We start from the raw sequence: 27672 nt of genomic DNA on the forward strand, positions 1-27672 counted from the left end.
TGGTAAGAATCAATGCAACCCCCTCAAACCCACACACATCCGTCTTACACTTTAGGGCAGCAAAAATAACACTTCATTGCTTTCATTTATTTAGTTAAGACTCTCTATGCCTTGCTGATCACTTCATGACTGCACCTCAGTCTAGTCAAATGCTATTCTGGCTTTCTTTCATTACCTTTTTTTACTCAAAGCTAAAAATATATAAAGCCTCTGGATACATAGGTTACTTTTACATATAAACAGAAAGCACAGACTAAGTAACAGAATCCCTTCCAATTTTATCAACTCCAGAGCAGACCCCAAATCAAAGGATCAAAGGGAAAAAAAAAATCTTCCATTCGCCGACAGAGATGCCAGTAAAAACATGGTTGCAAAGCATTCATTCTCCCCTGTGGTGCATGTTGCTATATTTGCCATGAGTGGACCAGAGAGGCTGGGAAAGATGAGGAGTCAACCTCAATTAGGAGTTGGAGTTGTTGGGATCTTTCTCCTGCCTTTGTCCTCCTCTCATCTCCCACAAGAGACTATGGGGTGAGAGTAGTCAAGATGAACTATATCTATGTAAGATTAAATATTTGTGTGAGTGCATGTGTTATTTTTGTTATTATATCCAGAAGAGTTGTTTTTCCCAGTACTTCCTACTTTTAAGGTGAACGGTGTTAAAGAGTCATTGTGGGGATATATCTGTGGTTGTGAAAAGAGTTCTGGTCCTATAGAAAAGTTTATGGGAAACGCTCCTGGGACTTGGAACAACACACCAAGTCGATTTTTTTAATTCTCAGGTATAGAAAGGAGAATGCTCCAGAGTTTGTTCAATTGTTAATCACAAGTCAATACCCAATGAGCACGCAGTTTTCACAGTCAGATCCACTGCCTTAGTTATTTTTCCTGCTTGTCAAAACACTAAGAAACCCTCAAATTCACTGCCTGTACTAAATTAAATTCCAAAAGCTATCATAACAAATTGGGAAAATAATGCTCGGTGGAACATTTTGTGGTTACTGATTCAGCAGCGGTAAGTATCTGAAATGCATAGCTTTCATGTACATCATGTATCATAGCAACCGAAGCATTTCAGCAGATAAAACACTAATAATTCAAGCACTCTTGCCTTGGAGTTTTCAGCCAGCCAAGAAAGCTTTGCTGTCCAGTTCAATTTATTGGGGGTGTAACAAGTTTCCAAATTTATTCTATTGACACCTTAAATGAACTGAATTTTTGGTTTATGAAGGAAAAATAAACTCGACTCCTCAGATATACTTGTCTCTATTTACCTAACCAACCTTTACATAGTATTCACTAAAGAACGCTTAAATGAGGCACAGCTCCACATGGCTTAACATTACCATGTCTTAGCACATCACTAGTTTTACAGTTATATATGTACATTACATAGTTTTTCAAATTATATTTTTCAACTATATTTTAAGCAACATAGGCATCTTAGATTAAAAAGTAGCAAAAGACAGCTGCTTGTTTAGGTCACTGAATAATAACAGTCAACCTATATGCTGCGAAGCTAATGCATAGGCCCGGGTTTGAATACGCCCAGAAGCCATTTACGTTTCATCTTCTCCTGGTCTTTCTCCCAGTTTTCCTAGCTTTTCTCCATTGTTATATTGCAACAAAGACCGAAAAGCCTAAATAAAAGTGGCTAAAAAGATATCCAGCTCAACTCTGTATTTTAAAAATGTTAGAAAATGCTAGAAGCTAACTAGCTTAGCCACAGAAAATAACAGATTCTTCTATTTGGCATAGGAGCAGCATGGAAATAGTACACAAGCTGTTGACATTTACAGTTAGGTCCACAAATATTTGGACAATGGCACAATTTTTGTACATTCCCCTCTGTACAACACCACACTGTATTTTGAATAAGAGAATCAAGATGTGATTTAAGTGCAGGCTTTGAATATTAACTGAAGTGGTTTAAGAAAAGTATTTCAGGTTACATGTCATGCACTGTCCCCCGTTTTAAGAGACTCAAAATTAATTGGATGAACAAACATTTTTTTAAAATGCAAGGATTATTTTTAATACTTGAATAAAAATTCTTTGCAGTCAATTACTCCCAGAAGTACAGAACTCATCAACATTACCAAATGCTGTGTTTCCACCCTTGAGATGCTCTCATCAAGAGTGAAACTCTTGGGTTTCACTCAAGAGTTTCACAAGAGAGAATGCCAAGAGTCCCAAAAGTTATTATCCATATGGATGCAGTTTCGCAGTATTTGGCTGAATCTAATCAGAGAGTATAGCCATGTACAGTTCAGAATTCATCTTGTTACTTCTATCAACAGTCGCATCAGAGATAAACACTACTGGCAAGCCATACATAACATTGCCTCCACAATGTCTGGCAGATGCTTCAGATCATGAGCTGTTACTTTCTCTCTACACACTTTTCTCTTCCCATCATTCTGGTACAGGCTAGTCTTGGTTTAAATCTTTCCAAATATTTATTTTTCAGAACTGTTCAGGCTCCAAAGTGTGCACCTTGCTGTTATTTGTCTTAACCATTGGAAGAATGAAATAAGCAGCTGGCCATGAAATTGCTTGTCCAATTAATTCTGAGAATGGGGCCTGTGTATCATATCTACTATCATATGTACAACATTTACTCATTTGTAATTATTAAACCCTTGCTCTTTCTCCCACAGTGTTTCTGTTCTGCTGGAGTTTTTCCTTTCCACACCAACAGTAAATCTAACACTAAGGTTATGTGATTCTTGGAGATTCTTTCTAATGTTATAGGGTCTTTACCTTACCATATAAAAGGGCTGTCATTGTGAACTGGCCAAAATCCACCGTGCTGGTGTACCGATGGTTGATAGACATAAATGTACATTGCAAATGCTGATTTTCAAAAACATGAAAGTGGCGAATTTGCACAGTGGACTTGATTCATACTTTACATAGATACTACGCATTTTTATAACTATATTGTAGGAGAAGAAACAAAAACAAATTGGGCCAGATTTAAGAGTAGTCCGAGCTCTGAGGCAGACTGATAATTTATGAATATGCTTACTGGTTCAAATGGACAACACAGCTGAACAGGAATCAACAACACATTTTGTTTGTGTGTGTTTGTTCAAACACAGTAGAGCCTCCGTACCATTTTCAGCCGTGCCTTCTGCCTTTTATAGGCAGGACTAAACTCGTTAATATTTCCATACACACACTATCTGCTCACTGTTTACTGTAGCCTCATGTAAAGGTACAATTTGCTCACTTGAATTTGCTTCCAGCAGGAAATCTGTTTCTGGTGGTAAATATGTGGACAGATGGACAGTCAGGTAAAAAGGGGAGAGGTGTGAGGATGACTAAGATCGGCGCTGCAGTCTCTTCCTGGGTGACCCTCAAACTGTGCAAAACACGCACACACATACACACCAACACACTCACATGCACACACACATACATGCACACACAGCAGGCGCAGGAAGAAGGAACACACGCTTCAGAAAACTGGCACACAATCTCTAACCCTCTGCCTCTCTCTCACTTTCCCTGCTGCCCTGTCTTCCTGCATCTTTGTCCTTGCACAGAAATAGCATAAATATTATTCTGAAGCTGGGAAAATCCCATGTGTCCATCTGACACACACACACACACACACACACACACACACACACACACACACACACACACACACACACACACACACACACACACACACACACACACACACACACACACACACACACACACCTCTTTTAGATCCATTTCATCAGCATCTTTCTCATCTCTCCTGCTTAGCTTTATGCACAGAAACTTTAAAAGGATCAGATACAGTAAATAACAATAAAAGACAGCTGATAGAGCATTAATGAAAAAATATGCTAATCCGTCGATTAGCAACATATCCGTCGATTAAAATGGGCCACACTATTGCACGCATCTCATCTGCAGATTTTTTTTCTTATTATTGTTTATTAATTTTTTCTGTTCTTGGCTGATAAAATTACGTAAACATTTTACTCCAGACTGGTGGAAATGACTAAAACTTTCCCGCTGTTCCCAAAGGAAAAGATTCAGGAAAATAATGGGCTGATTAATCAGCACTAAGATTAACTGACAGCTGTCACAATAAAAGTCAAATACATCAGTGTTACATCAGTTATGGAGAAAATACAGTAAAAAGAGTGTTTGTCTTCTCAGTATTGAAGAATAGCGCCAATGATTTTACATTCTAATCGTATCTTTTCTCGGTGCTCATACCTTCGGTGGCACACAAGCATGCAGGGTGTAAGACTCTGACCCACTGAGCTCCAAATCCTCCTGAGTGCAGTGCACATTGTACTCACCTTATGTGGGTCAAGACTGAAATCTTTGACTTAAAACCATTCCAGAAATAGCCGTGGGAGTAATCACCACAGAATTCATTAAGCACAGCTGGAGTGGTGAGACACGTAAAGATGAACGCTTCTGCTTTCAAATCCCCCGGGGAAAGTCTTTCTGTCCAGGACAGACTGCTGAGCGTTGCACAATCCACACAAATACACAGTGGCCTTATTGATCCATTAGACGGATTATAACAAGTGACACTAAACATATAACACATTGTCATGGCAATTGATGGTTTAGGGAGATAAGCCCTATACACAGTAATAGGGTTAAATGTCTTCTGTTCTGTACTGATAGTGTCCTGTTATATAAATCGTTGCGGCAGCATCTATTATGAATGAAGGAAGGTTTAACACGCTGCCATCTTCCACCTTGTAAGAACACTGCTGAGATAAAAGAACAGGCTTTTACAGATAGGCGCTCGCCCCGTGTCCATCTGTACATGGGTCAAACAACTAAAAATGAATGCAAAGACAGACTGAGCTGTTACACATGAGCATAACCCAGTCATTGTTGGGGGGGGGGGGGGGGGGGGGGAGTTACACACTGGCGCAATACTGCGAAAGACAAAGTCATTTTGTAAAAGATGCTCAGCCAGTGTGGTAGAACGTTATCAGCATGTTTGTGGCAACACCGAGCCAGCCGTTTATTGGATCTTGTCAGATGTCTCTTCTGCCTCTCCTCTCCATGCCATTTCTGGAAACCACAAAGATTAAATCACAGTGCTGCTATTGCTCCTGCCACTCTCAGTTGCTGTTTACAGACACACAGAAGACAACCAGCACTTCTCACTTCTTCGCTTCACCATCTCACCTCTATCCTCCAGCCTGTGACCTGGAAAGTGACCTCAGAAGGATCTGTCGATTCATAAAATGCATCTCAAGGAGACAGAAAGCTTGCAGGAAGAGCTTCCCTTCATCCTAACTATGGCTGCTGGAGCTGTTATGAACACTGCTTCATTTATCTTACAGAGGTTATAATACAATAGCCGTAGAGAACATAAAAGACGCAGGTGGTGCACACAAGCAAATTACTTGTTATTGTCAAATGTATGTTGCCTCAGATGTTTGTGATTCCTTCTTGCCTCCTCAACTTGCATCCCAAATGGGAAGGACCAGATTGCAAGAAGATGAGGAAAAGAATAGGGGGATGGAAGTAGAAACGAGGAAGAGGAAAAGAGGGAAACATAATCATGCATATCCTCTGTCTTCGGTGTCTTCATTATTTCTCCCTTCGAGGCCTCTCCCAATGCTCTTTTGCCTTTGTTTGTTAAAACACAGTGTCATCTTATTACACTGCATTGTGTCTCAGCAAAAACACACAAGCAGCTCCCTGACAATTAACTACCCACTCTCAGCTGAGTAATGCTGCCGAGCCTCCAAAGAGACCCCTTTTTAATGTCACCAGATGACACTGTGTTATGCAAGCAAAACACTGTGACTTGATCTGCTCAGACAGTCTGATAACGGGGAAATATTGCAGCTGCGGTGGTCAATACTGCACGGAGTCTGCCAGCATACCGAAAATGAAAATGACATCCTCCCTTTTGTTGTGTTTCAGGGTGCGGCCAGCGAGCGCTGCTGGTCTGGCATTTCCCCGCCTCATTAAGGTCTTGATTTAGACTGTCTGATGAGCTCGCAACGATCCAGCCGCACGGACTCACGGAAGCACTGTCGAAGCTACTGAGACCCCTTTTTATTAGTTAAATGGAAGCTGAAGAGGTGATTTCAATGTTGACTCATCATTTAAGGATCACTTGGAAGAAGTTTTGTGTTACTGGACTTTAAAAGGGGAAGGGCCTGCCTAGGGTAAACCACGTAACAGAGATTTGGCACATCACAGGCAGTGCGAGGGCCAAACACTGTTACCATGGTAACCTTGGCACACCGTATCTGGCACGAGTTTACAGTAGCAAGTGAACATGAGGGAAAAGATATGGAAAATGTATCTTGTAAATCAAAACTGTTTTACAAGATATGACACAGGGCAGGTTACCAGATGTCTCTCACACCCGCACTCATTTATTGAATAAACACAAATCTGGCAAAGCAATATTGTACGTGTGCGTGCACATAAGTGCATGTGTGTATAAAAACAAGAAAACATTAAAGAGATCATCTCAATGATCCCCTATGGGAAAGCATTTGGCAAGAGTAGGGACAAAGAACTCCCTTACTCTACTACTTTTGCATTGTTATACACTAGCTGCCACTTCAACTCGTTCAACTGCTCAATAACATGAATATCCAATCAGCCAATCGCATTGCACAAATTCAAGCTGCTGCTGCTGGTGTAACAATGTAGGGGTTATTTTCTTGGCACACTCTGGGCCTTTTAGTACCAACTAAGCATCATTTAAACATTACAACCTACCCGAGTATTGTTACAGATCATATCCATCCTTTTATGATCACACCGTGCCCATCTTCTAGCAGTCATAAAGCTCAAATCATCTCAAACTGTCCTTTTGGGATGTGATGGAACAGGAGATTCTCAGTATGTACAGCAGACTAATCTGTAGCATCTGTGTGATGCCATCATGTCAAATCTCTGGAATGTTTTCAGCACCTTGTTGAACCTGTGCCACAATGAATTAAGGTAAATGGGGTCCAACAGATATTAGCAAGGTATACCTAGTGAGTACCTAATGGCTGATGAACATACTTTAATTTCATTTTGCGTTCAAAGTTTGAATTAATAGAATTTTCATCAAATTCAATCAATGTCTATTTGACTGTGGCTGCTTCAAATCAAAAAACATCATCACTGCCTTGTAGGAGGAGAAACTTAAAACACTTTCCTGTCATCATCTATTCCTTCTCACTCCCTATCCTCTCTCTTTCTCAGCCTCTTCTCTCTATGTCGCAGAGTTTTAATGAGAGCTCTTTGTCTAGAACGCACACTTTGGCAATCCTCTTAACAGTGAAACAGAAGAAAGTCTCACAACCCTCTGTATTTAGGGGTGCTAACTGGCGCACAGATTAAAAAAGCCTTCTGGGCATGGCTGTTAAGGCCCTACAATTCAATTTGACAAGCTACCAATTCCCCCCAGAACAGTAACAACCAATATATTTGACAGTGTGAGACTCTAATGACCTTTGAAACCCATAAATAGCACTGCAAAATCTGCTGAAATTGAAAACACTACCTGCTCTAAGATAATATGATTCATACTATTTGACTATGTGACATTTTGCTGTAAGGCAAATTTGCTATAAAATTTGCTATAAATACCACAGATGCCTTTTTATGAAAAGGTCTGCCATGTCATTGCTTTAATCATTTGAATATACAGTACAAGACTGAGAGGTGGGGGGTTAATCATCGAGCGCAGATGCAATCAGATAACATAAAACGCACATCGACACTGCCCAGAGGAGCCGTTACCATGATAACAAAATGGAAATGGCCCACTTTGTTGCTACAGTGGTTGAGCGAGAAGGTGGGAGAAAGGAAAGGGAGACAGACAGACAGCGGGAAAATGAAGGAGGGCGGTGGCAACAGAGAGACCCGGTATTCAATAGTAGGGGGGAGACTGGGCATTTTTGACTGTGAAGCAGAGACAGAATTACACATAATTACCAGGCCAGCTAAGCTTCCACTCTTGGTGTAATTAATGCCGTTGAGCTGAAAGAGGCTTTTAAAATCGCTGATATATTAAAAGAATGTTTCCGTGATTTCTCCACATTCAACTATTCTAATTAGCCCCAAGCAGATACTCTCTTTTCTTCAAGCTTGATAACTGTGAAGCGATGGCTTAAATCAAGTTTGAAGTGAAACTGAAAGGCCTGCTGTGGGATTTTGACGTCAATCAAGGAACTACTTGAGAAATTTTGGTTCCCAAATAGTTTCGTCAGACATTTGAAGTAAAACTTGGATGCTCTCCCTGATTTAGCGTTTCACTTTGTTATTCATCTGGGAGCAAAAAGAAAAAAAAAGTGTTGGCTGTAAAAAAAAAAAATTCTTTTCAAATAGCTCAAGGTATAATATACAACAGAATGACTTCTTTCTTTTATTTTGCATTTCTCTTTTTTCCAACTTAACTTTTTAGAATTTATGAGAGGCCAAAACTCATAATGGAGACTCCTCACTATCTTGTAATTTTAAATACTTAAATAAGGACCCAAACTTTCAGTTTAATTTCATGCAAATGTGACAGAGTAAATACAACACCCACAGGGATGTTTCCAAAAATTCTATATATATATATATATATATATATATATATATATATATATATATATATATATATATATATATATATATATATATATATATATATATATATATATATATATATATATATATATATATATATATATATATATATATATATATATATATATCAGAGTGAAGCAACAAAGCTTGGGTGCTTTTTGTAGAGCAACCAAAACATGATTTAATGAATTAACATATTTAGGCCATCTTCACACGCCAAGCAGAGTGGGGCAGGAGGCCCCTTCAGATCTCAACAGCTTAAGAGGAGCAGCGCTGCGTCTCAGCCTGCTGTTGTGTAAGATGTTTATTATTTGGGGGCTCCCGATCAGGACCCGTGCAGCTCTCTCCGTCATGTTCCAACTCCCCCACGCTTCTGCTCCTTGATTTGTTAATGAGGTCCACAGCTCCGTTCAGAGCTGAGGAACTGATTGGCTCTACACCTACACCATCACGGCGGTCTCATTGGAGGCATATCGGCCCTCGTATTGCTAACTGACACATACATGTCGCCCACAGGGGTAGCAAATGTACCAACTGAGCGGTGGAGGAACCCACATCCAGTGCGCTCATCTGACAAAGTGAAAACGATATCATCCCTTGATGAGAAGTAAAACAGTCACCGGGTCGGGACTGAGAGTGGGCAAACTGGATGCAGTCGGTATGCAAATGTATTCCTATCACAACAAAAGCCACACTGGTTGCTATTATGGAGACGCCACCATGAAAGTAAAGCGCTACAGACAACATGGAGATTAGACAAAGCAACATGCACGCCTTTCTAAGGAAAGCAGTGGATATAAATGAGAGGAATGTTGCTTTTGGAGATCATTGCATAAAATCAATTCTTTATGCACAGACGGAAAGCTGCTTTCAGCTGCTCCCTTATTCACAAGGGATCACCTCAGAATCTAACTCTGCATTGCATCCTGACGCAACCCCAAAGTGATTTCTGTTTTAAAGTGGAGTTTTTCCTTGTCAGGTGAATGTGTAAATCGCTACACCGGCTTTATGCACAGACAATGACTTCGAAGTTATCTAGCTGTGGGTCAGGCGTAAGTCTCTTTTTAAGGCAAACTCACACATTTTTCTCTTGTATGAAGCTCAAATTTTGTCTTTTGCTATCTTTGCTTTCTAGTTAAATGCAGGTTTACCAAACATAAGGTGATATAGTTCCCCTCATAGCCAAACAGTTTACAGGAAGAGTGCCAACAACACTTGGTTCATATTTTTAGCATCTTTCTATCATTTAGGAAAAAAAGACAAGCACAAAAAGAACAGGATGTGTGGAAAGATTTCAAAGAACACGTGACTCGTCTCTTTTGTTTACTCTAACTTTAACATTAAATACAAAGTTATATGTTTTTTTACACATCATTTTGTTGACTATTTTTGGTCATTTTTCAAACAAAGAAGGCATGTAGGTGGATGGTTGCAGAGCCTGATTGGTTTACCAGCATGCCAATGCAATCAGCTGATATTAGCCATTTGATATTAGCTGTTGGTACTGGCGTTCATAAAGACTAATGAATGAATGAAAAGTGAAAAAAAATAAAGAAGATATTGAAGAAATCCCACCCCAACTATGACACGAGTGTTGATCTTGCATTCATTGTCCACCAGGGGAGGCTCTGGCGGACAATCAATGCAAGATCATTGATCAGATTTTTTTACAATACATAACATAACTTAATAGGTACTTGATAAATATGCGTCAAATGAAGCTTATTATATTACTTATGTTAAAATATATCATTCAAATGAATCTAAAATTTACATAAAACTCATGTAAACATGTTGCCTAAGGGATCCTTACTAAGCACCTCTTAGGTATTGCTAAAGTAGTAGTACTGGTATCTGGGAGGTATCTGACTGATATTTGTCACATTTCCAAAAAGTATGATTGTGCTAAATGTTAATTTGCCATTTCTTGATCTAACAACAAAGACAAAGTAGCTGTGCATGGGAGTTAACACTTTCCTACAACTCTGTGGATGCAAATTGTCAAAACAATTTAAAATGAAAGGATATATAATTTCCGCTCACAACACCTGCTGCAATATCAGCTAGAACAGGTAATATGTTGTTAATTAATAACAACTTCTGCACTTGAAACAGCGCTACTTGGCTGCAGGCTACAGTCAGTCACCGCGCAGACATATTGTGCACCCCTGTTTTTGCTCTGCTCCCTTTCATCTGCTCTGAGTAGTCACACTGTTTGCTCTATCGTTGCCAAAGCTCAACAGCAAGAAGCCAAAATGTGTAAAGAGCCTCTTTGACTTAACCATCTCTTCACCCTCACACTTCCACCCATACAATTACACATCTTCCTGTGTTTATTTAGTCTTGCACTTATGCCTTCACCTTTGCCTCCTTTTTAGCTTCCTTCCACCCTTTCTACACTGTTACAGCTTCTTTCTCTTTTTCTTCTTCTTCCAACTGCCTGTCCAGACATGGTGCTCTCCTTCCAAACATGGCTCCTCAACTCTCCAGATGGCACAGTCATTTCCACGACTTCAAAGGATGAGGAGTAGGTGGGGGGGAGGCAAGAAGGGATAGCAGAGCCTGCGCCACGGTGGCAAGTGATCCAACAAGCTGATGCACACTCGCTCACATAGAGGACCGCTTTCAATGAGACGATCTCATGTTGGAAAGTTCAGGCAACAGAAGAAACTGTTTAACACCGAGACATCGGGGCTGTGTCCAAGTCACATTTTGATGCTGATGTCTTCATGTTTAATACATTTTTTTCAATCCAAGCAGACGCACAAACATTCGTCACGTCGCTTCCAACGCCCGTCCGCTTGTATGCTATGCACTAATGCAGCAAAACAGCCTCTTATGTATTTCTGCATTATCTATCAACAAGTGCACTCACATTGCTGAATATGTTAAATGGACCAGATCATACTTTAAACAAGACAGCTGGTTTTCACTCTGCAGCTTTATCTGATTAATTCCCTTGATGCATAAATGCAATTTTTACCATCTGGGGTAAAGAACGTGTGTGACCTGTGACTAAAGCATAATTTCAGCTGTTTGTTTGCCATAGGCGCAAACAGTGTTTTCTATATATAAGTAGCAGCAGAGAACATTGTATAAGGGCAAATAAGGAAGAACAGTACAAAGAAACTAATAATAGACACGCTTTATATATATTATATATACTTTAACTCAAAATCTGAGAACACGCATAGGCGCAGCATACTGTCCAAAAAAAGTAATTGAGATTGCATTTGGTTTTATCTTTAGCATTACTTGTGGATACAATATTTACCGGAGTATACTCAGATACATACACTCACTGGCCACGTTATTAGACACCTGGTGACTGTTCAACTGCTTGTTTAAGCAAATATTTAATCAGCCCGTCACATGCCAGTAACTCAGTGTAAGTCGAGAGGACCTGCTGAAGTTCAAACTGATCATCCGAATGGGAAAGAAAGGTGATTTAAGTGAACGGAATTTGAGTGAAAGGTGACTGAGGTGAAATTGGCATGGCCCGAGTATTTCAGAAACTGCTGATGTGCAGGGATTTCCCCATACAACCATCTCTAGCGTTTTACAGAGAATGGTGGAAAAAGAAAGAATATGAATATGAGTGAGCGGAAGTTCTCTGGGTGAAAATTCATTGTTCGTGTCAGAGGTCAGAGAATAGAATGGCTAGACTGCTTCAAGCTGATAGGAAGGCAACGGTAATAAATAATCACTCGTTACAACCAAAGAATGCAGAAGAGCAACTCTCAACGCACAACACATCACACCTTGAAGCAGATTTGGGCTACAGCAACAGAAGACCACACTGAGCGTCACTCCTGTCAGCTGAGGACAGGCTACAAGTCACATGGGCACAAAATTGGACAATATGGAAGGTTAGAAAAACGCTGCCTGGTTTGATGAGTCTTCATTTCTGCTGTAACATTCAGATGGTAGGGTCAGATTTGGTGCAAGTAACATGTAAGCATGGATTCATTCTTACTTCTCTCATCGATTCACATTGGTGGTGGTTTAATGGGGTGGAGGGTATTTTCTTGGCATGCTCTGAACCCCTTAGTGTCAATTGAGTATCGTTTAAACACCACATCCTAATGAGTTTTGGTGCAGATCATATCCTTCCCTTTATGACCACAGTGTGCCCATTTTCTGATGGTTGCTTGCAGCAAGCAACATGTCACACAGCAACTCATCAAGTTATCTCAAACGGATTAACTGAACATGACAGTGAGTTCACTGTCAGTAGAGCACCAACAGCGTGTGATGCTGTCTTATCAATATGGACCAAAATCTCTGAGGAATGTTTCAGGCACCTTAAATCTAAGCCACATGAAAACTACGAAGCTGTCAAGGTAGAACCAACTCACTAATAGCAAGGTGTAACTAATGAAGTGGCCAGTTCATGTATATTACATTCTGCCAAAATCAGTTTTTTTTCCCCCCAACACAATAAATTTATGAAAAAAATAGAATGGGAATACGTAAACACAAATGAGCACAACAGGAGAGGGAGAGAAGGTACGGGGTAGTGACGTCTAGGTTGAGTGTATAATGGTGTTGGTGTGCCGAATTTAACTCAGCACGCCCATTTGACAGGATGTATCAGTGCTGATGTTTCTCCATCACAGCATTTTCCACGTACACTAACCAATGGCCTGTACAGCGCATTGTAAAGAGCGCTTTGTAAATAACAAGGTGTTTTAGGTGAGTCACATCCTGAGTGTTCCTATGGTGGCCTTAAATAAAGTAGGTTACAGTGAACGTGCGTGTTCAGGAAAACACAAGTAGATGCGAGGTTGCTCAGCAAAAAAGGTATCACTTATAATCTTTTTATGAGTGATTCATTCTGCATTAATGAAGTGGAAAAAAAATGCATTGCACGATAACCTCAAACAACATTACCTTTGTTATGCTTAGCAATAAACAGTCACCACACTGGGAGCTGCAGGGGTTTAGTCCCTCACCTACATAGATCACTTCAGTAATAAAAACATTTATTTTGCCATAACCATACGTTGACAGGATTTGCCACTGTGTGGTAAGGATGGGTAATCACAGGAGAATTATTAAGAAAAAAAAATGTTATCTGGAAGCTCTAGGCAGCCGTTAATCTGCCCGCACCTACGAAACCATAAACTATCAGCCACGCTGGGAAAAGGATAAAAATGAAGGATTCCAGGAGTTCTGCTACATCACCTTTCTATTAACTCTCAGAGGCTGAGTGCTATGTCAGTAACACATGTCACCTTTAGCCAGCATAGATACGAGCATCACAATGACTGCCAGTGGAGCACAAGTATGTGACTTTACATGCCTGCCTCAGAGAAACAGCTCCACAGAGATTCCCTTCTGGAGCTCTGTGCATGAGTCTGCACTACCAAAGGGAGAAAAAAAGAACTCGTGCCTCAATTTAAAACTTAAAGGAATCAATATTTGAACAAAAATGTATCTCAACTGTCCATTTTAGTGTTCCACGTAATAACCATCATATTTTTAGTTCTCAAGAAGCAAAGCTTGTCTCACTTGGACACTTTCAAAAACACAAAGTCTTTCTGCATCCGAGAATGTGTATCTGTCAGCCTCCTCCAAGATGCATTCACTCCTCACTGACAATTAGCACTGCAAGCAGACAGCTCAGCCCCTGCACACCATGTATGTGTGCATAACATTCCCATCTACTATAGCCTCTTAAAATGGAATGGGACGTCTGAGTTAGTGATTAGAAAATGTAAAGGTCAGGCGTGGCTGTGCAGATGTAGGACAAGCAGATCTTCTTGCATGACTCTGCAAAATGACTCAGTAAGTTTGGTGCAAAAATATCAACACATGCATGAGATGAAAACTATATTAAAGTTGGTACACTTAACCATTCATCGCAGCTCATTTTATTATGACGCCGGTTTAACTGAATAGACATGAAATGTTCTATCATTGTTCACTGCAGAGGTTTTTTTTCCCCCACTCTTTCATCCTTATGTTATTTACATCCAGGAGTACTGGAAGTGACTCTGTGGTGCAGTGATTAAGATCCATGGTTTGAGGCAGGGCAGAGACACAAAACCCAGCCTCAGGGGTCACAAGCTAGTGTGCTCCCAGTGCCAGGCCCAAGTCTGGATAAATGGGAGGGTTTTTGCCAGGAAGGGCATCTGGTGTAAAATCTACACCAAAATAACATCTGCTACAGTAAATTCCTTGCGAAATAAGGTACTTAAACACCGAGGTACTGATTGAGCCATTACAACATTTTAGTACTATAGTTGGATGACTGCACTAACCAGAGATTGCCACTCTGCTTAGTGCACAGCAGCCTGGACACTTCTTACATCAGAGTGTGCTGATGTCTCCACTGGTCGACTCCTGGTATTATTTTCTTTATTGTTAAGCAACCCAAGTGGTGACTTAACTTTTATTTGACCCCTGTAATAACTATTAAACTTTGCTCCTACTGTAATATCTTTGTCTCCCTCCTTCATCGCCCTGTTGCCACAGTGTCAGATATCTAAGAGAGAAATCTAAAACTGGCAAAGACGGCGGGCCACGGGGGTGTTGATTTCAGGGAATATATTGCAACCTGACTCAAGAGACACAAAGTTATCGGTCAGTGAAAAAGAAAAAAGAAAGAAAGACGTTCGGTGTTTTCCAAATAATCAGAATAGTTCTGTCTACACTGGAAACATGTTTACAAGGGTGACTTTGACACCCACACAGAGGGTGGTGCTGTTCAGCTGCCACACCTGTTAACAACCTGACCACTAATTGCCACGTGAGCAGCAGCTGAAAGTGGTCTTTGTTAATGAAGAACTGGAGTGCTGGTATAGAAAAGTAGCACAGAGGGATGTATTGTACAGGACAGAGGTTGCACTCAGGTCCTAGATCTAATCTGCTTCTCTTTAAGCCATACTGTCTGAGGAGTACAGGTTACTGCTTCTCAGCTAACAGCCATGGCTCTTGGACTCATTTTCTGGTATGTTTTGTTGATGTTAGCACAATTTATTCCAGTTACCTCTAAATGAGACTTTAATCTGATGGCATCGTCTGGCTATCTTACAGGGTTTCCTGTATTTCTTTACTATTTGATAGTAATGGTGGTTCACCAACTATAAAAGGTAGTTGCTTTTCTCAATTCTGACATTAAGTCTAAACTCTGCAGTTTCTATATAAACTTTCTCTCACTTTACAGGCTATGGGCATAGATATGGATATATGTATCCAAATAAAGCAGAGCCACGTGACCTAGTGGATGATGGAGATGATGACATTTTGACCTCTGATCAGGGTAACCAGCAGGCTGCAGACAACCAGCAAGCTGGATTTGTGTACAAAAGCTATAACAAACGTTCGACTAAACAGCAGCAGACTCAACAAAAACAAGCGAACCCACAAATCGCGCCAAAGATCGAGGGACTTGTTAATGGTGAGACAAGACAATGGGGGCTAGCAAATCTTAATGAGCCACTCCTATTCCCTTTAAAGTCCAGCTCTGAGGTAGCTAACCCAGCAAAGCCCAAACTAGCTGCTGTAATGCCTCGCTCTGCATCATTTGTTTATACAAGCACTATGCCTCTCTCGACAAGCACTGGTCAAACTGCATACTATGAGCCTGCTTCATCCTCAACCTTTCAGGCTGTGGCACCTCGCAGCTATGAGTCCTGGCAGCCTGAACCAGTGAGCAATGGTAATAGGGTGGCTGATTCAGGTTTTGATTACCCAGGCCAGGACGCCGGCACAATCTCCAGTGGATATAGCTATCGTTCAAGAAAGAAACCCAGTCTTGTGTTTGAGGAAGTATTTCGGTATCCCTCTGAAAACTCCCAGCCTCCTCAAAGTACTGGTCCTGGCACTAATGCTGTCGAAGGATACGACCGAGCCGATTACATGAGCAGAGGGTCTGCAACTGGGCAAACCTTCACATCAATGAAGCCATCCTCTCTGAGTAACATACGAGCCAAGCCTTTCTCTCAGTCTTGGAGGGGGGTTCCTGCTTTTTCGAAGTTCTTTGGAGGCAGGAAGCTTAAATTTAATAAGATGTTCCCCCGGCCACAAAATGCAGTGTTCAGCCCCCCATGGGTCCAGGTTCCCTCAAGGGTCAAGGTTTACCAGAGTGTCATGGCTCCGTCAAGAGGTTATCAACCGATCTTTCATAACCCACATCCTTCAAGGTATATTGTCCGGTCCAGAAGCAGCTACCAGAGAGGAAGGTATGTCCAAAGCAAAACCAGATACACTCCGGATTATCCTCCCAATGGCATGGAAGGTGTCGAACGGCCTGCACAGAGCTAACCTGCTGAACTGTTTTGCATGGAAGTACACTCGAAGGTATGCTTATTTCAAACAAAACTTGGAAAATGCTGACCATTGAAATGGTTGTCCAAGATATTAAATCTAAATGTTTAATGTTTGAAATACTCTAAACAGTTCAAAGTTACTGATCTGCAAATACTAACTTCTGCTTTCTCGCTTGCAGATGTGCCCTTTGACAAAAATAAACCTTTTTATGTTTAAAGTGTTTACTTTCCAGGCTCTCTCGCTCTCTCTCTCTCTCTAGATAGATAGATAGATATAAAAAATTATTTCTCTTCATACTACTATACCTCAAACGATCACTATTGTGCAACTGCTAATGCTGAAGTGGATGTATTGCGCTTAACTTGTCTCTTCAGTCAAACAGGCAAATTGTGACTGTCAGTTAAGGGGTGTGTGCCTATATACGGAGTCTATGGCTCCACCAAAAAATGCATCAGTGCAGACATGCAGGTGGTTTACCTTGGCATTGAAATCCTTGTTTCCCAAAGCCCCTGCAACAGAAACATGGGGAAAGCTAAGCAAATGGGATTCGCTTTATTCCATATTGATTAAAACTAGTTAATGACATGCATTAAATTCGATGAACGCTTTACTACAAAATGCCACAGGTACATTTAAACTTGAACACTGCAAATGTCAGTGACCGAGGATATTACGCTGTGTGCATGAGTGACACTTACCAAATGAAGTCTGTACAGTGACTGCAGAACGTCGGCTGCTTGAAAAATCTCGCAGTAAACTTGTGATTTTTCACTTCATGCACGTTTTTCTGCCGCAAAGCACCTTTGCGGGCGAATCTGTTCCCAACCCCAGCTGAATCATTATAATGTAAAAGATGGTCAGCCATAATTGGGGAAGGGGGAGGAGGAAAAACCCAAATTAAAAACAAAAACTACACAATCAAGTTTGTGTTGTCCCGACCGATTTCTTTTGAGTGATTATCCCTGTCTCTTCACAGCTCTGGACAAGTGCTGGAGCTTTGCCTGCTGTAGACGGACCGCACGCCTTCCCTCTGCCTGGACCACAGCTGAGCGCTTCTTTTTCATTCGGAGTGACGTCGGAAAAGCCCGCCTTCACGTACCGTGGGAATATTTCACTCCAAGTTCAGCGCACGATTAATCAGAGGCGATTCTTGCATAATCTATGCAAAGAAATTAAAGAAGCAAAAGGTGTATTTTATTATGTGTTGGAAAACATTTTTTTTATTTTCTAGCAAAGTAAAAACATGCTCACTAATGGTACATCAGAATGGGTCAACTATATTTAATTATCCCTAAAAGAATGCGCAAAGTGCACTCTCTATGGTTTCGATTTTCTGTAAGCACCCAACTATTTCCTTATTTGCTGTACTTGTTAGAAATGACTATACCATCAGCTGGGATTCTGAAAAGTTTCACCAGTGCTAAATAAAAAAACAAAAGAAAAAAAAAAAAGCTAGGAAATGGCTTTATTATTCTGCTCCCTTTTACACTGGAGTAAGAAAAACATACGAGGATCACTTGAAGGAAACTTCCATCACTTGCTGAATGCAAATAAAACTGCGGGCGTTTAGCGCCATCGTGTGGACTTGAACTAGATCTGATACATCCGTAGCTACAATGCAGAAAGATTTGACTGCATTTGATACCACTCGGCCTGTTTATTTAAAACCATATATATATATTCATTCATGCCACAGGCAAAAATCTCCTTTAAGAATAGACTTTATAGACGTATCTTAAAACAAGCTGGAAAATAAAAGTGTGAGCAAACCAGAGACCACGAACTGCATATAAATTATTAAATAAACGTATTAAGCTGTAAAATGCCAGGGACAAATATGTACACGTACTTATGTACGTTTACGGATGCAAAGGAGACGTGTTTCTATGGCAACATGGAGACGCTGCATGTCTGCGGAAAACGGATGTTGCGTAGCTGGAGGACGCTAAAGTTTTGAACCGTTTTGAGCGGCGGAATCAGTGCTCAGGGAACGCCGCTTTTTGGTTAAGTTTTTACATGTTCACTAGCAGTGTGCCCCGTTTTAGCACGTTCTCGTTCTGCTCGTGAAAGCCAAACGAAACCGTAAGACAGGAAAGGACGAGCGTTACGTTTGCTCGCTTTAGCTCGGCTAACGGTATTTGCAACATGTTTGCTAATGCACTGCTCGAGTCCCAGTCAAGTAGCTAATAATTAGAGTTTGGGTTTTTTAAATATGCTGGTTATTTTAGTTGATGTTAGCATGCTAGTTGTCATGCTGCCATGTGTCGTAAGGTTTCCGCTTTGGATTACTGTTTAACTAATGTTAATATATGTAGTGTTTGTCAACAAAGCAGCACAGCGTACTCGTTATTAGTGTCTTTTTTTCACTTGCATACTCCATATAGATCACCATGAGCAAATACGAGCTGTCATCGGAGAGACTGGACACTGAGTTTGACCATTTTCTGCTGGACATGAAGCCATATGTCCTCAAACACCCAAGCAAGACAGGTGAGCCGTTATTTCCTATGCATTACGCTTCAAACCCGTGTTTAAATGGTAAATGGATTGGTACTTGAATAGCCATTCTTTTGAATTTAATTCTTCTCAAAGTGCTTTTAACTACAAGTCTCAGTCACCCAATAACACACACAGTCATACAGGGCTTTTATCTATGTCTAAACGCTTTAAAGCATCCGTGTGTGTGTGTGTGTGTGTGTGTGTGTGTGTGAGAGAGAGAGAGAGAGAGAGAGAGAGAATGCTTTAAAGCATTTAGACATAGGTAAAAGCTAGGGTTGAGTTTTTCTCCCAAGGAGTCTTCGACCTGTGGAATGACAGAGTTAGGGATCATACCATCAGCTCGCCAGACAATCTGCTTATAATATCTGAGCCACAGTCACCCCAAGTACAAACAGCCCTAGACTAACGACCCGTAACCCGCTTTTGTTGTTGTGAATTTGCACCGAATGACAGCTGTGAATGGCTATAGCCTCCACACTACCCTGTATCCGATATGTTAGTCATGTCATTCAGTTTTCAATTCCATTTTATTTATGCATCACTAATTAATATCAGCAGTCACCTCAAGGTGCTTACATTGTAATATAAAGGACTTACAATATAAAAAAGAAACCCTATCAATCAGCCGTCCCCTGTGAGCAAGCACTTGGTAGTGGGAAGGAAAACCTCCCTTTTAAAAGAACGATGCCTCCAGCTGCAACTAGTTGGGGGTTGAAGGGAAAGTCGAGAGACAGGACAAAAGGTAAGTTATTACATCATAGTTCCTCAGGGCTCGCAAAATTTCAAAATCCCTGGTAGCCCTTCGGGCAGGGACTCTTCAGTTTTTGGTAGCCCCAAATAAATTTAAGTAGCCCGAATAAAAAAGAGAGCAATTTTTTGATTAATGTTTTGTTTCCGTTACAATATTATACTTTAATATTGTAACGGAAACAAAACATTAATCAAAAAATTGTTGAAACACAAATTACAACATTGTATAAAAATTACAGTCATCAACTCAAATACTTGGTTCTAATTGAACAGAAATTTCTATGAACTTGTAAGAACTGTGTAGGACATGAATCAGTCTGTGTCAGATCCTGAATTTGAAATTTCCACTGAAGTCACGGGTAAGAGGCAAGTGGAACCAAGATCGTGGCCATTTGCTTTTTGAAGTTTGCAAAGACTGCTAAATTGTGCCAGTGGTAGTTCACTCTTTGCAACATAGTACGCTGTTTTTCTGATTTTTCAGGTTTATTTTTAGTATGTTATTTGCAATTGGTGTTTGTTCTGGGAAAGATATTGCAGACTGAGCAATAATGCATTTCTAATGGGGGCCTTTCTTAAAATTACTGGTCCCAGTAACAAAGGCGCTAGTCGGCTCAGAAATCGAGGGAAAACCAACAACACACCCGGCAGAACATTATGCTATTTACACGGGTGCACATAAGTGGTCCGCATGTGCGCATTCGCTGTCAAAATAAAAGACGCGCACCAGATAAGAAGTTGCAGCGCGCGTTTGCGTCCATATAAAAGGCACTGTTTTTGTCCGCTAGAGTGGGATTTTCACGGCACATTCTGCACCACCTCTCTGTGCGTTCATCATTTGTTTGAAGCCAGCTCACCTCCTGCAACCACTTTTCCGAGAATACGCGCTGCTTTTGTGGTTCGGACTCCTTCTGACATTTCTTTGGAGGTGGAGGAAAACCAAAGTAATTGCTTAAAGGAGCTTCTTCGACATCTTTAAGAGTTCTAAACAAATGTCTGTCCTCGTCCAGAAAATCTTATGTACGCAAACACGCTTTGCAACTTCTTATCTTGTGCGCTCTTTTTATTTTGACAGCGAATGCGCACCTGCGGACCACTTTTGTGCACCTCTGGTTATTTAGCTCGTCATATTGCAGCCACAGAAATTCTTTTGTCCATGAAACCATAAAGCTGCACTTTCTTTTCGCCTCAGTCTGATTTGTCATAACTTTTCCGTTTTGTGGTCACTTCTTCACCCTGACCTGTCTTATTTGGCTCAGCAGAACTAAAATATATATCCTGCTGCTTTTACACACGCACTCACATAACGCTCAGCGATTCTCTGCGCGATCAACCTCTCACATGTTTAAGCTTGCTGCAGGAGATTTCACTTTTCATGTTTGCATAGTAAGCTAACAATTGATAAGACGATGTCAGAGGAATTGGTGCACAAATTATCGTCACTCACCAATCAGTGCTGTCGCTCTCTATACACAGTTCGTGCGATTGCAAAGTGAAATCAAAAAACAAGCGCAAATTCAAACGCGATTTCAATATGTCACATATTGACAGTGGCTCACCGATGCCAATGACATAATTACCCAGCTACATTTCCGAAAGAATGCAAAAGCATTGACATATATTTTTCCTTCCTACGATAGCCCGACAGGCAGGGCAGAGATAGATTTTGGTAGCCCGACTGGAAAAATCGCTAGCCCCGGGACGTCGGGCTAGCGATTTTGCGAGCCCTGTTCCTGATCCTTTCTCTCCTTGTCTTCTCAGAGCGTCAGCGCTGTGCCCAATGGATAAAGAAGCTGTGCGACCCAGCCACATGTGGTTCAGGTCTGATTGGTCGCAAGAACCGCAACATGTATGCCCGTTTGCTCCTTCAGATGCTCAAAAGAGGGGTCCTGGATGGGCCTTTCACCAGCAAACCAGAGCCAGGAAGCCTTAAAACACTTCCTACATACATGGTAAGAGTTACTGCTTCAACAAGTCATATATTTTCCTGTATTGACAACTGGTTTTAACCACTTCAGAAAGTTTGAAAACTGTCACCCATTCATTTCAATGAGTGAGTGTGTCCAAACCTTTGACTGGTACTTTATGTGCACTATTGCAGCGGATTGTTTAAACAGAGAGTTTATAACTAGCCAACCGAACCTTCATCTCCTGAACCTTGTACTTAATTTTAATTTCTAGTCCATCTACTTTGATGAGCCAATGAGCAGCCTGAGTGTGGAGCACGGTGTTAGAAGCCTGCCTGACTGGGTGACGGGGGAGCTGAGTGGCTGTTCTGATGACAGTTTAACAATGGATCTGCTTAAGGACAAACCCAGTTCTACACCTGTTAAAGATCATCACAGGTATTGTCAATGAAGATGACCTACAAGGTCTAATTGTGTTGGAGTATATGTATAACAGGGGTAGGCAACGTTTTTGATGACGAGTGCCATCTAAAATTTCCTCAGAAGTCAATGTGCCATATAATTGCATTAGCAATAAATTTAATAACGCTCTATATTAACAGTTACTGCGCTGAGCGGAGAGTTCCTGAAGCATTTGAAGTGTCGGAATGTGGAAATTTCAACATTGCTTGAAAAAAACTGCCAGCTAGCAACGTCCCTCTCACCAGTAGGCTAAGTGATTTTTAGCCAATTACAAGTTGAATCTGGTAGTTGGGGTTGTTAGCTAAGATACCGTCATTAAGAAGCGGCACAACTAATGTGTCTATGCGAGCTAATTTGCGATGTGCACCCGGCCATTTTTTTTTTTTAATGCACCCTCTCAGATTAATTCACTGCGTGTCATGCCCAGGGACAAAAAAATCAGGCCAGGCATTTTGACTAGAGACCGGCTCACCAGGTATTATAGGAAAATCCATAAAGCCTTTGAATGAAAACAAATGCTGTTGTGACAGTGATGTACACTGTCTTGTTGGTATATGTATGCTTTCTATACATTGTACATCAGATAAAAACTTTGGTTGTAAGATTCAGATAATTATTTAATAAAAGCCAGACATTTTAAATGAGAATAAGAAAGAAAAGTATTTCTTTGTGCCCCCCTTTCCCTGTTAATGCCCTACCTGGCCCCCTGGCAAAACTTTGCTAGACCCGCCCCTGCACAGTTACCAGCTGTCAGCTACACAGAAAAGGATGTTATTTGTCTCTCAGAAACAGTTCATAACTTCCCTTCAACTCATTCATGTCACCTAAAAGGGAAACCTGTTTCTCCATCACCTGTTCAGCTCTGATGATTCCGTAAGGACATCTCCTGGTTTCATCTTCATGTTTCCCTCTCACCACATATCCAAACTGATATCATGACCAGCAGCTTTTACAGCTGTGGCTCCAGCAAACATCAGCTGATACTAGAAATTAATATTAAATAAATTCTAACAACAGCTGATCAAACTTAAACGCGCTGCTGTTGTTTAGCGCGACATCCGCTGGTTTCCTCTTTCTGGCGCAAAGTGGGTGATAAACAAAGTAGAAACGGGACTTGCGTCAGAAATACCGATCAGCTGATCATTGATCAGTTTCAAGATTGAATGAGAGAACAAGAGGCAGCTGACACCGTAAAAACGCAGATCCAGCTTTGTGTCTTTTCCATTGTAGCTGAAGTACGGACAAACTGTGTTCCTTTTCAGCTCAATACGAAATGCGTGATATTTTCTCTGAATGCGGGACGATTCCGTTTTTTACGGCACGGTTGGCAACTCTACTAACAAACCTTATGAATAAAATAAAGTTCACTATCAGTAACATCAAAGCACCCACCCAGCTGTATAGAAACTCCGTCATGCTAGCTCAGGGTTGCCGACCCCTGATGTATAATGTATAATTGGAGTATATGTATATTTTAAGGATTCCTTAAAACATTTTTTAAAGTTATTTTTATGCATTTTCATGGTTTACTTTCTTTCAGTCGGGACACCTACACTTTTTTTTTTTTTTTTTTTTTTTGGTTTGTTTTAAGCTGATATTTCCATCTGTTAATTTATTTTTGGTGGCATGGCTGTGTGGCTTTCTGGGCCCAGGAAGGCATCTGTATCCCTGCATGGAAATCTTGTGGTGAGGAGAGCCGCAGCAAGACTGACAACACAGAACAGAACAGGCATCAATGGGAACAGATACAACACTGCCTGAGAATGAAAGGTGGAGCAGGGATGGTAGTAGGTTGCAAAATGGCTTGCACAGCAATTATCGGTGTTGCCTGGCTTAAGAACCTTAACATTTTCCCCTTGAACGCCTGCTAGGGGTAACCCTTGTTTCTCTTTTCTGAACTGAGCGGTTTCTGTCATACTTCAGGCTTGCTTCCAAAATAAAAGGCCTGTGTGTGCATCAGGAGTTAGTGATTATGATCTCTGCCTATATTATCATACATGGGCATCCCATTATAGTTCTTATTGGGGATTGGGTTTTTTTGTTTGTTTTTTTAAGACTGATGTTGATCAGTTTTACATGGTCTATTTCTTAAGTGGGTTCTTGGTTCTAGTCTAGTCTTGGCTGCAGTTGTGGTAAATTGTGACCTCCCCTACACCAGCTAGGCTTATTTATTCCTTTTTTTGTTCAGTGTATAATTTGCAGTATGACGCAATGAAGAGCTGTCAGTCTGCTTTGTAGGTTTGTCTAAATACAATACAGATTTTTAAAACCCCTCAGTTTTGATCTGCTTCCTGTCTGGAGTGATACATGATCAGGCTAGTATGAATGGAAATTAATTCAGTGATCTGACTGACCAGCATATAGAAAGTGCATACAAACAGATATGGCTAGCATTTGAAGCTGAACTTATTTTCTTGTGATTATCTGATGTATTTCACAGGTTTATTAGTGAATAATTTGCAGCTTCACTGCAGTGTCTCCTAACACTTAGATAACAACGTCTAAGTGGTTAAGGATTTTTTTTCTCTATAGCAGTAAGCTGCTATGTAAATTACCAAGTGTATATTGAGACAATATAAATATTGTCTCACTGAAAGAAAGTTGCTGTGAGACAGATCATAAGTGTTTTTGACAGTGCTTTTGATGCATTAAAGAACTGTTTGCATTAAGCTGGCAAGCTGCTTCCTCATTTGATAAATGAGCAGAATCTGATTCAGTGGGAAACAAACAAAAAGACAAACTCATTTGCATATAAAATATAATATATCTTCTCCAAGTTATCTTTTATCTCTTGAAAAGTTCACAGTTGCTTATTAAAAAGGCAGCGAGACATCCTGGCAATCATGTCCTTTGTTTTCTATGAAATGAGAGTTCAAACAATAATTGGTATGTATAGTAGGATGATGGCATGTTACTGCAGGATTGGTAAGCTCTTCCTCCTGTTTCTCCTTTTGAATTTAATTCTCTGTAAGAAGAAAGTGGGAAAACAAAAACCCAAACTTTTTTTTATCAGATATATAAGGTGCTAATGTATAAGGTATTTATTGAAGCATTCTGTTTTAAAGTTCTTCTACCAGACTTAAAATACTGAACTTTGCTGTGAAACTGGTTACACGCAGCTTTTGTGAATGATTGCCCATCGTATTTGCTCAGCAGCGCTGTCTGAAAAAGCCAAAGACATTGCCAAGTTGTTGCATCAGTCCGCGTGAGCTGTCCATTCTGACTTTTCAAAGAGAAATACTTCAAAACAGCATGAGAGGATGAACCTCTTGTATTCTCTATCCATCTTTCTGTTCCTCCCCTCTTTACACTTTACCAATTGTTGAACTTGAGGTGTAACCCCCACAGAGCAGATAAAGAGAAGAATAAAGCTTGGTAGCTCATTAGTGTGTTCTCCGTTTTCTTTAATTGTTTGGCTTTCATTTCTCTTTGAACATCAGCCAAATGCCTAAAAAAATATTGACTTTTAAAATTGGCCTCTGTTTTAAACAGGCTTGTGCTGCTCAGGTATACATCTATGTGTATAACACGCCTCGCTAAAACTTTAAGCATCCTAGCATGCTTGTAGATATTTCATCTGACTCAAGGCAGTTCAGAGGCTCAACAAAGTGACGTTAGTAATGGCTCATTGATTTTTCACTGCAATTAACAAGGAAAGGCAAATCACCGCCCAGTGGCTTCATAAACCCATTAGCATAATAAAAAGAGAGCACTGTAATTGCATTAAAGAGAGCTTAATATACACCAGGGCACTCTGTAAGAAGAAGCACAGGCCCGCCGCTGCCATATTTAATTCAAAGTTTTTCTGTCAGCTGTGGAGTCATTATGATTAGGCAGCGTGGTAGTTAGCTCTGTCACCTCACAGCGAGACAGGTGTGAACGTTTTGAACAAAGAGGCCTGATGGGGCCTTGCTGTGTGGCACAAGCATGTTCTCCTTTTGTCTTTGTGGGTTTCTTCCCACAGTTCCAAAAGATCTTGATTTGGTTAACTACCAACTCTCTGCATCAGCCCTGGTGTCTTTTCCAAACTGCCTCTGCTCCTGGGCTTTATTTTATATGACTTGCTCATATTGTTTAAATGAGTCTTATCCATGTATGGCCATAGGCCTGCATCTGTTTGCTTAGGAGGTGCTCGAACTTGAATTACAGATGATGTAAAAGAAAACGTGTGGCTACCCTCAGTTAGATACAGCCTTAGAGGGTGTGGATAGAGGGGATTTTTGTGGCAAGCAGACTGCTGAGTACCATGGTGTCTGATTAGGATAAGACCATGAAAGACCTTCAGATCACAGACTAATGTCCTGATGGAGAAAATTAGCCAGACCAAGAGTCCTTTTATGTGTCTCTCTCATTTAGATAAGATTAAATAGAAGGAACTCGTCTGAGTCCCTCCCTGTGATGTGGCAGCATTTGATCTGTTTCACGCACCATTAGTCAGGTGATAGGCAGGGCTACGTTTAGCTTCTGAAGCTGGCCGGTTCGGGTTTCAATGTCTAAATGTAAAATTGTGCTATTTTGAGATCACACACAAGTGGATGTGGCATGTTGTGTATATGTGTGTGTTTAGCTGATAATGTTTTGTAGCATTAGTCAGAAATATTGAATTCCAAGCATGCGTTCCTCTTAAGCTGTGGTATTTCTAATTCCTTATTTAGCCACCAGATAGAGCTACCGCTTCGTATATAGCAGCAGCCCAGGTACAGCAATGCTGTGGGACATAAAAGCAGCCAATCTGCATTGGTCAGCAGATCATATAAAACATAATCTGTGTTTCATATAATGTCTTATGTTTAAAGATGTTTCATTGCTAAATTGAAAGGATGGATAATAAATCCTCATTGTCGCTCTTTAGGCAAATTTTCTTTCCTTGTTTTTGTCACATCTCTCCCTGACTTCTGTGATTCATCTGCATGCTCTGTAGCCATGTATAAACACTCTGAACTTCACTTCCCACTCCCTGTCCGCTATCTTTTTCTTTTATTTTCTTTCTTGGAAAGTTTGACAAGAACATCGTCTCCGCATTTTCCGAAGTCAGTTGTTGATGTTGATTGAAAAGCCTCACATCTCGTGCTCACAGGCCCCCACTCTCCTTTTGTCGTCCCCCCCCCTCCCCCCCTAGGTGGTGTAGGGTTATGGTGGAGAATAGGTGGGGGCAGAGGGATGTTAGTGTCCCAAGGTCAGACTGCTTTAGTGAGGGTGCCCGAAGCCTGAG

The 27672-nt window shown here is 40.8% G+C and overlaps 3 protein-coding genes across 18 annotated transcripts in view; 2 read left to right on the forward strand and 1 right to left on the reverse strand.

The window, feature by feature from the left end:
• Window positions 1-17710, reverse strand: part of prkcab (protein kinase C, alpha, b) — a 120630-nt gene extending 102920 nt beyond the window's left edge. For all 3 annotated transcript variants that reach the window (XM_085155873.1, XM_085155872.1, XM_085155874.1), the window contains exons 1-2: window positions 17544-17710; window positions 17323-17354 (exon numbers count right to left, since the gene is read on the reverse strand). In XM_085155873.1, coding sequence (XP_085011999.1) covers window positions 17323-17354; window positions 17544-17710 — 199 coding nt within the window. The remainder of the gene's footprint in view (window positions 1-17322; window positions 17355-17543) is intronic.
• LOC146520124 (uncharacterized) lies at window positions 15378-18441 on the forward strand. 3 transcript variants are annotated; one of them, XM_085155878.1, is made up of 4 exons: window positions 15378-15523; window positions 15610-15665; window positions 15740-16880; window positions 17830-18441. In XM_085155878.1, the coding sequence occupies exons 1-3, from the start codon at window positions 15501-15503 to the stop codon at window positions 16837-16839; spliced, it is 1179 nt and encodes a 392-aa protein (XP_085012004.1). In that variant the 5' UTR covers window positions 15378-15500; the 3' UTR covers window positions 16840-16880; window positions 17830-18441. The 3 variants fall into 3 exon arrangements, with proteins under 3 accessions (XP_085012004.1, XP_085012005.1, XP_085012003.1); XM_085155879.1 differs by lacking the exon at window positions 17830-18441 and adding an exon at window positions 17024-17065 and having other exon boundaries at window positions 15740-16875; XM_085155877.1 differs by having other exon boundaries at window positions 15379-15523; window positions 15740-16875; window positions 17822-18441.
• Window positions 18442-18569: 128 nt separating this feature from the next.
• The window catches only part of cep112 (centrosomal protein 112), a 130777-nt gene continuing 121674 nt past the window's right edge, over window positions 18570-27672 (forward strand). For 11 of the 12 annotated variants that reach the window (XR_014873584.1, XM_085155860.1, XM_085155863.1 and 8 more), the window contains exons 1-4: window positions 18570-18979; window positions 19230-19335; window positions 21853-22043; window positions 22273-22436. Coding sequence is in view for 11 of the 12 variants with exons in the window: in XM_085155860.1 (XP_085011986.1) it covers window positions 19236-19335; window positions 21853-22043; window positions 22273-22436 (455 nt within the window). In the remaining variant the exon portion in view is untranslated. The remainder of the gene's footprint in view (window positions 18980-19229; window positions 19336-21852; window positions 22044-22272; window positions 22437-27672) is intronic. The other variant, XM_085155859.1, reaches the window with a different exon arrangement.

Source organism: Neolamprologus multifasciatus, chromosome 4 (assembly GCF_963576455.1).
Source record: "Neolamprologus multifasciatus chromosome 4, fNeoMul1.2, whole genome shotgun sequence".
Lineage (NCBI taxonomy): Eukaryota > Metazoa > Chordata > Actinopteri > Cichliformes > Cichlidae > Neolamprologus > Neolamprologus multifasciatus.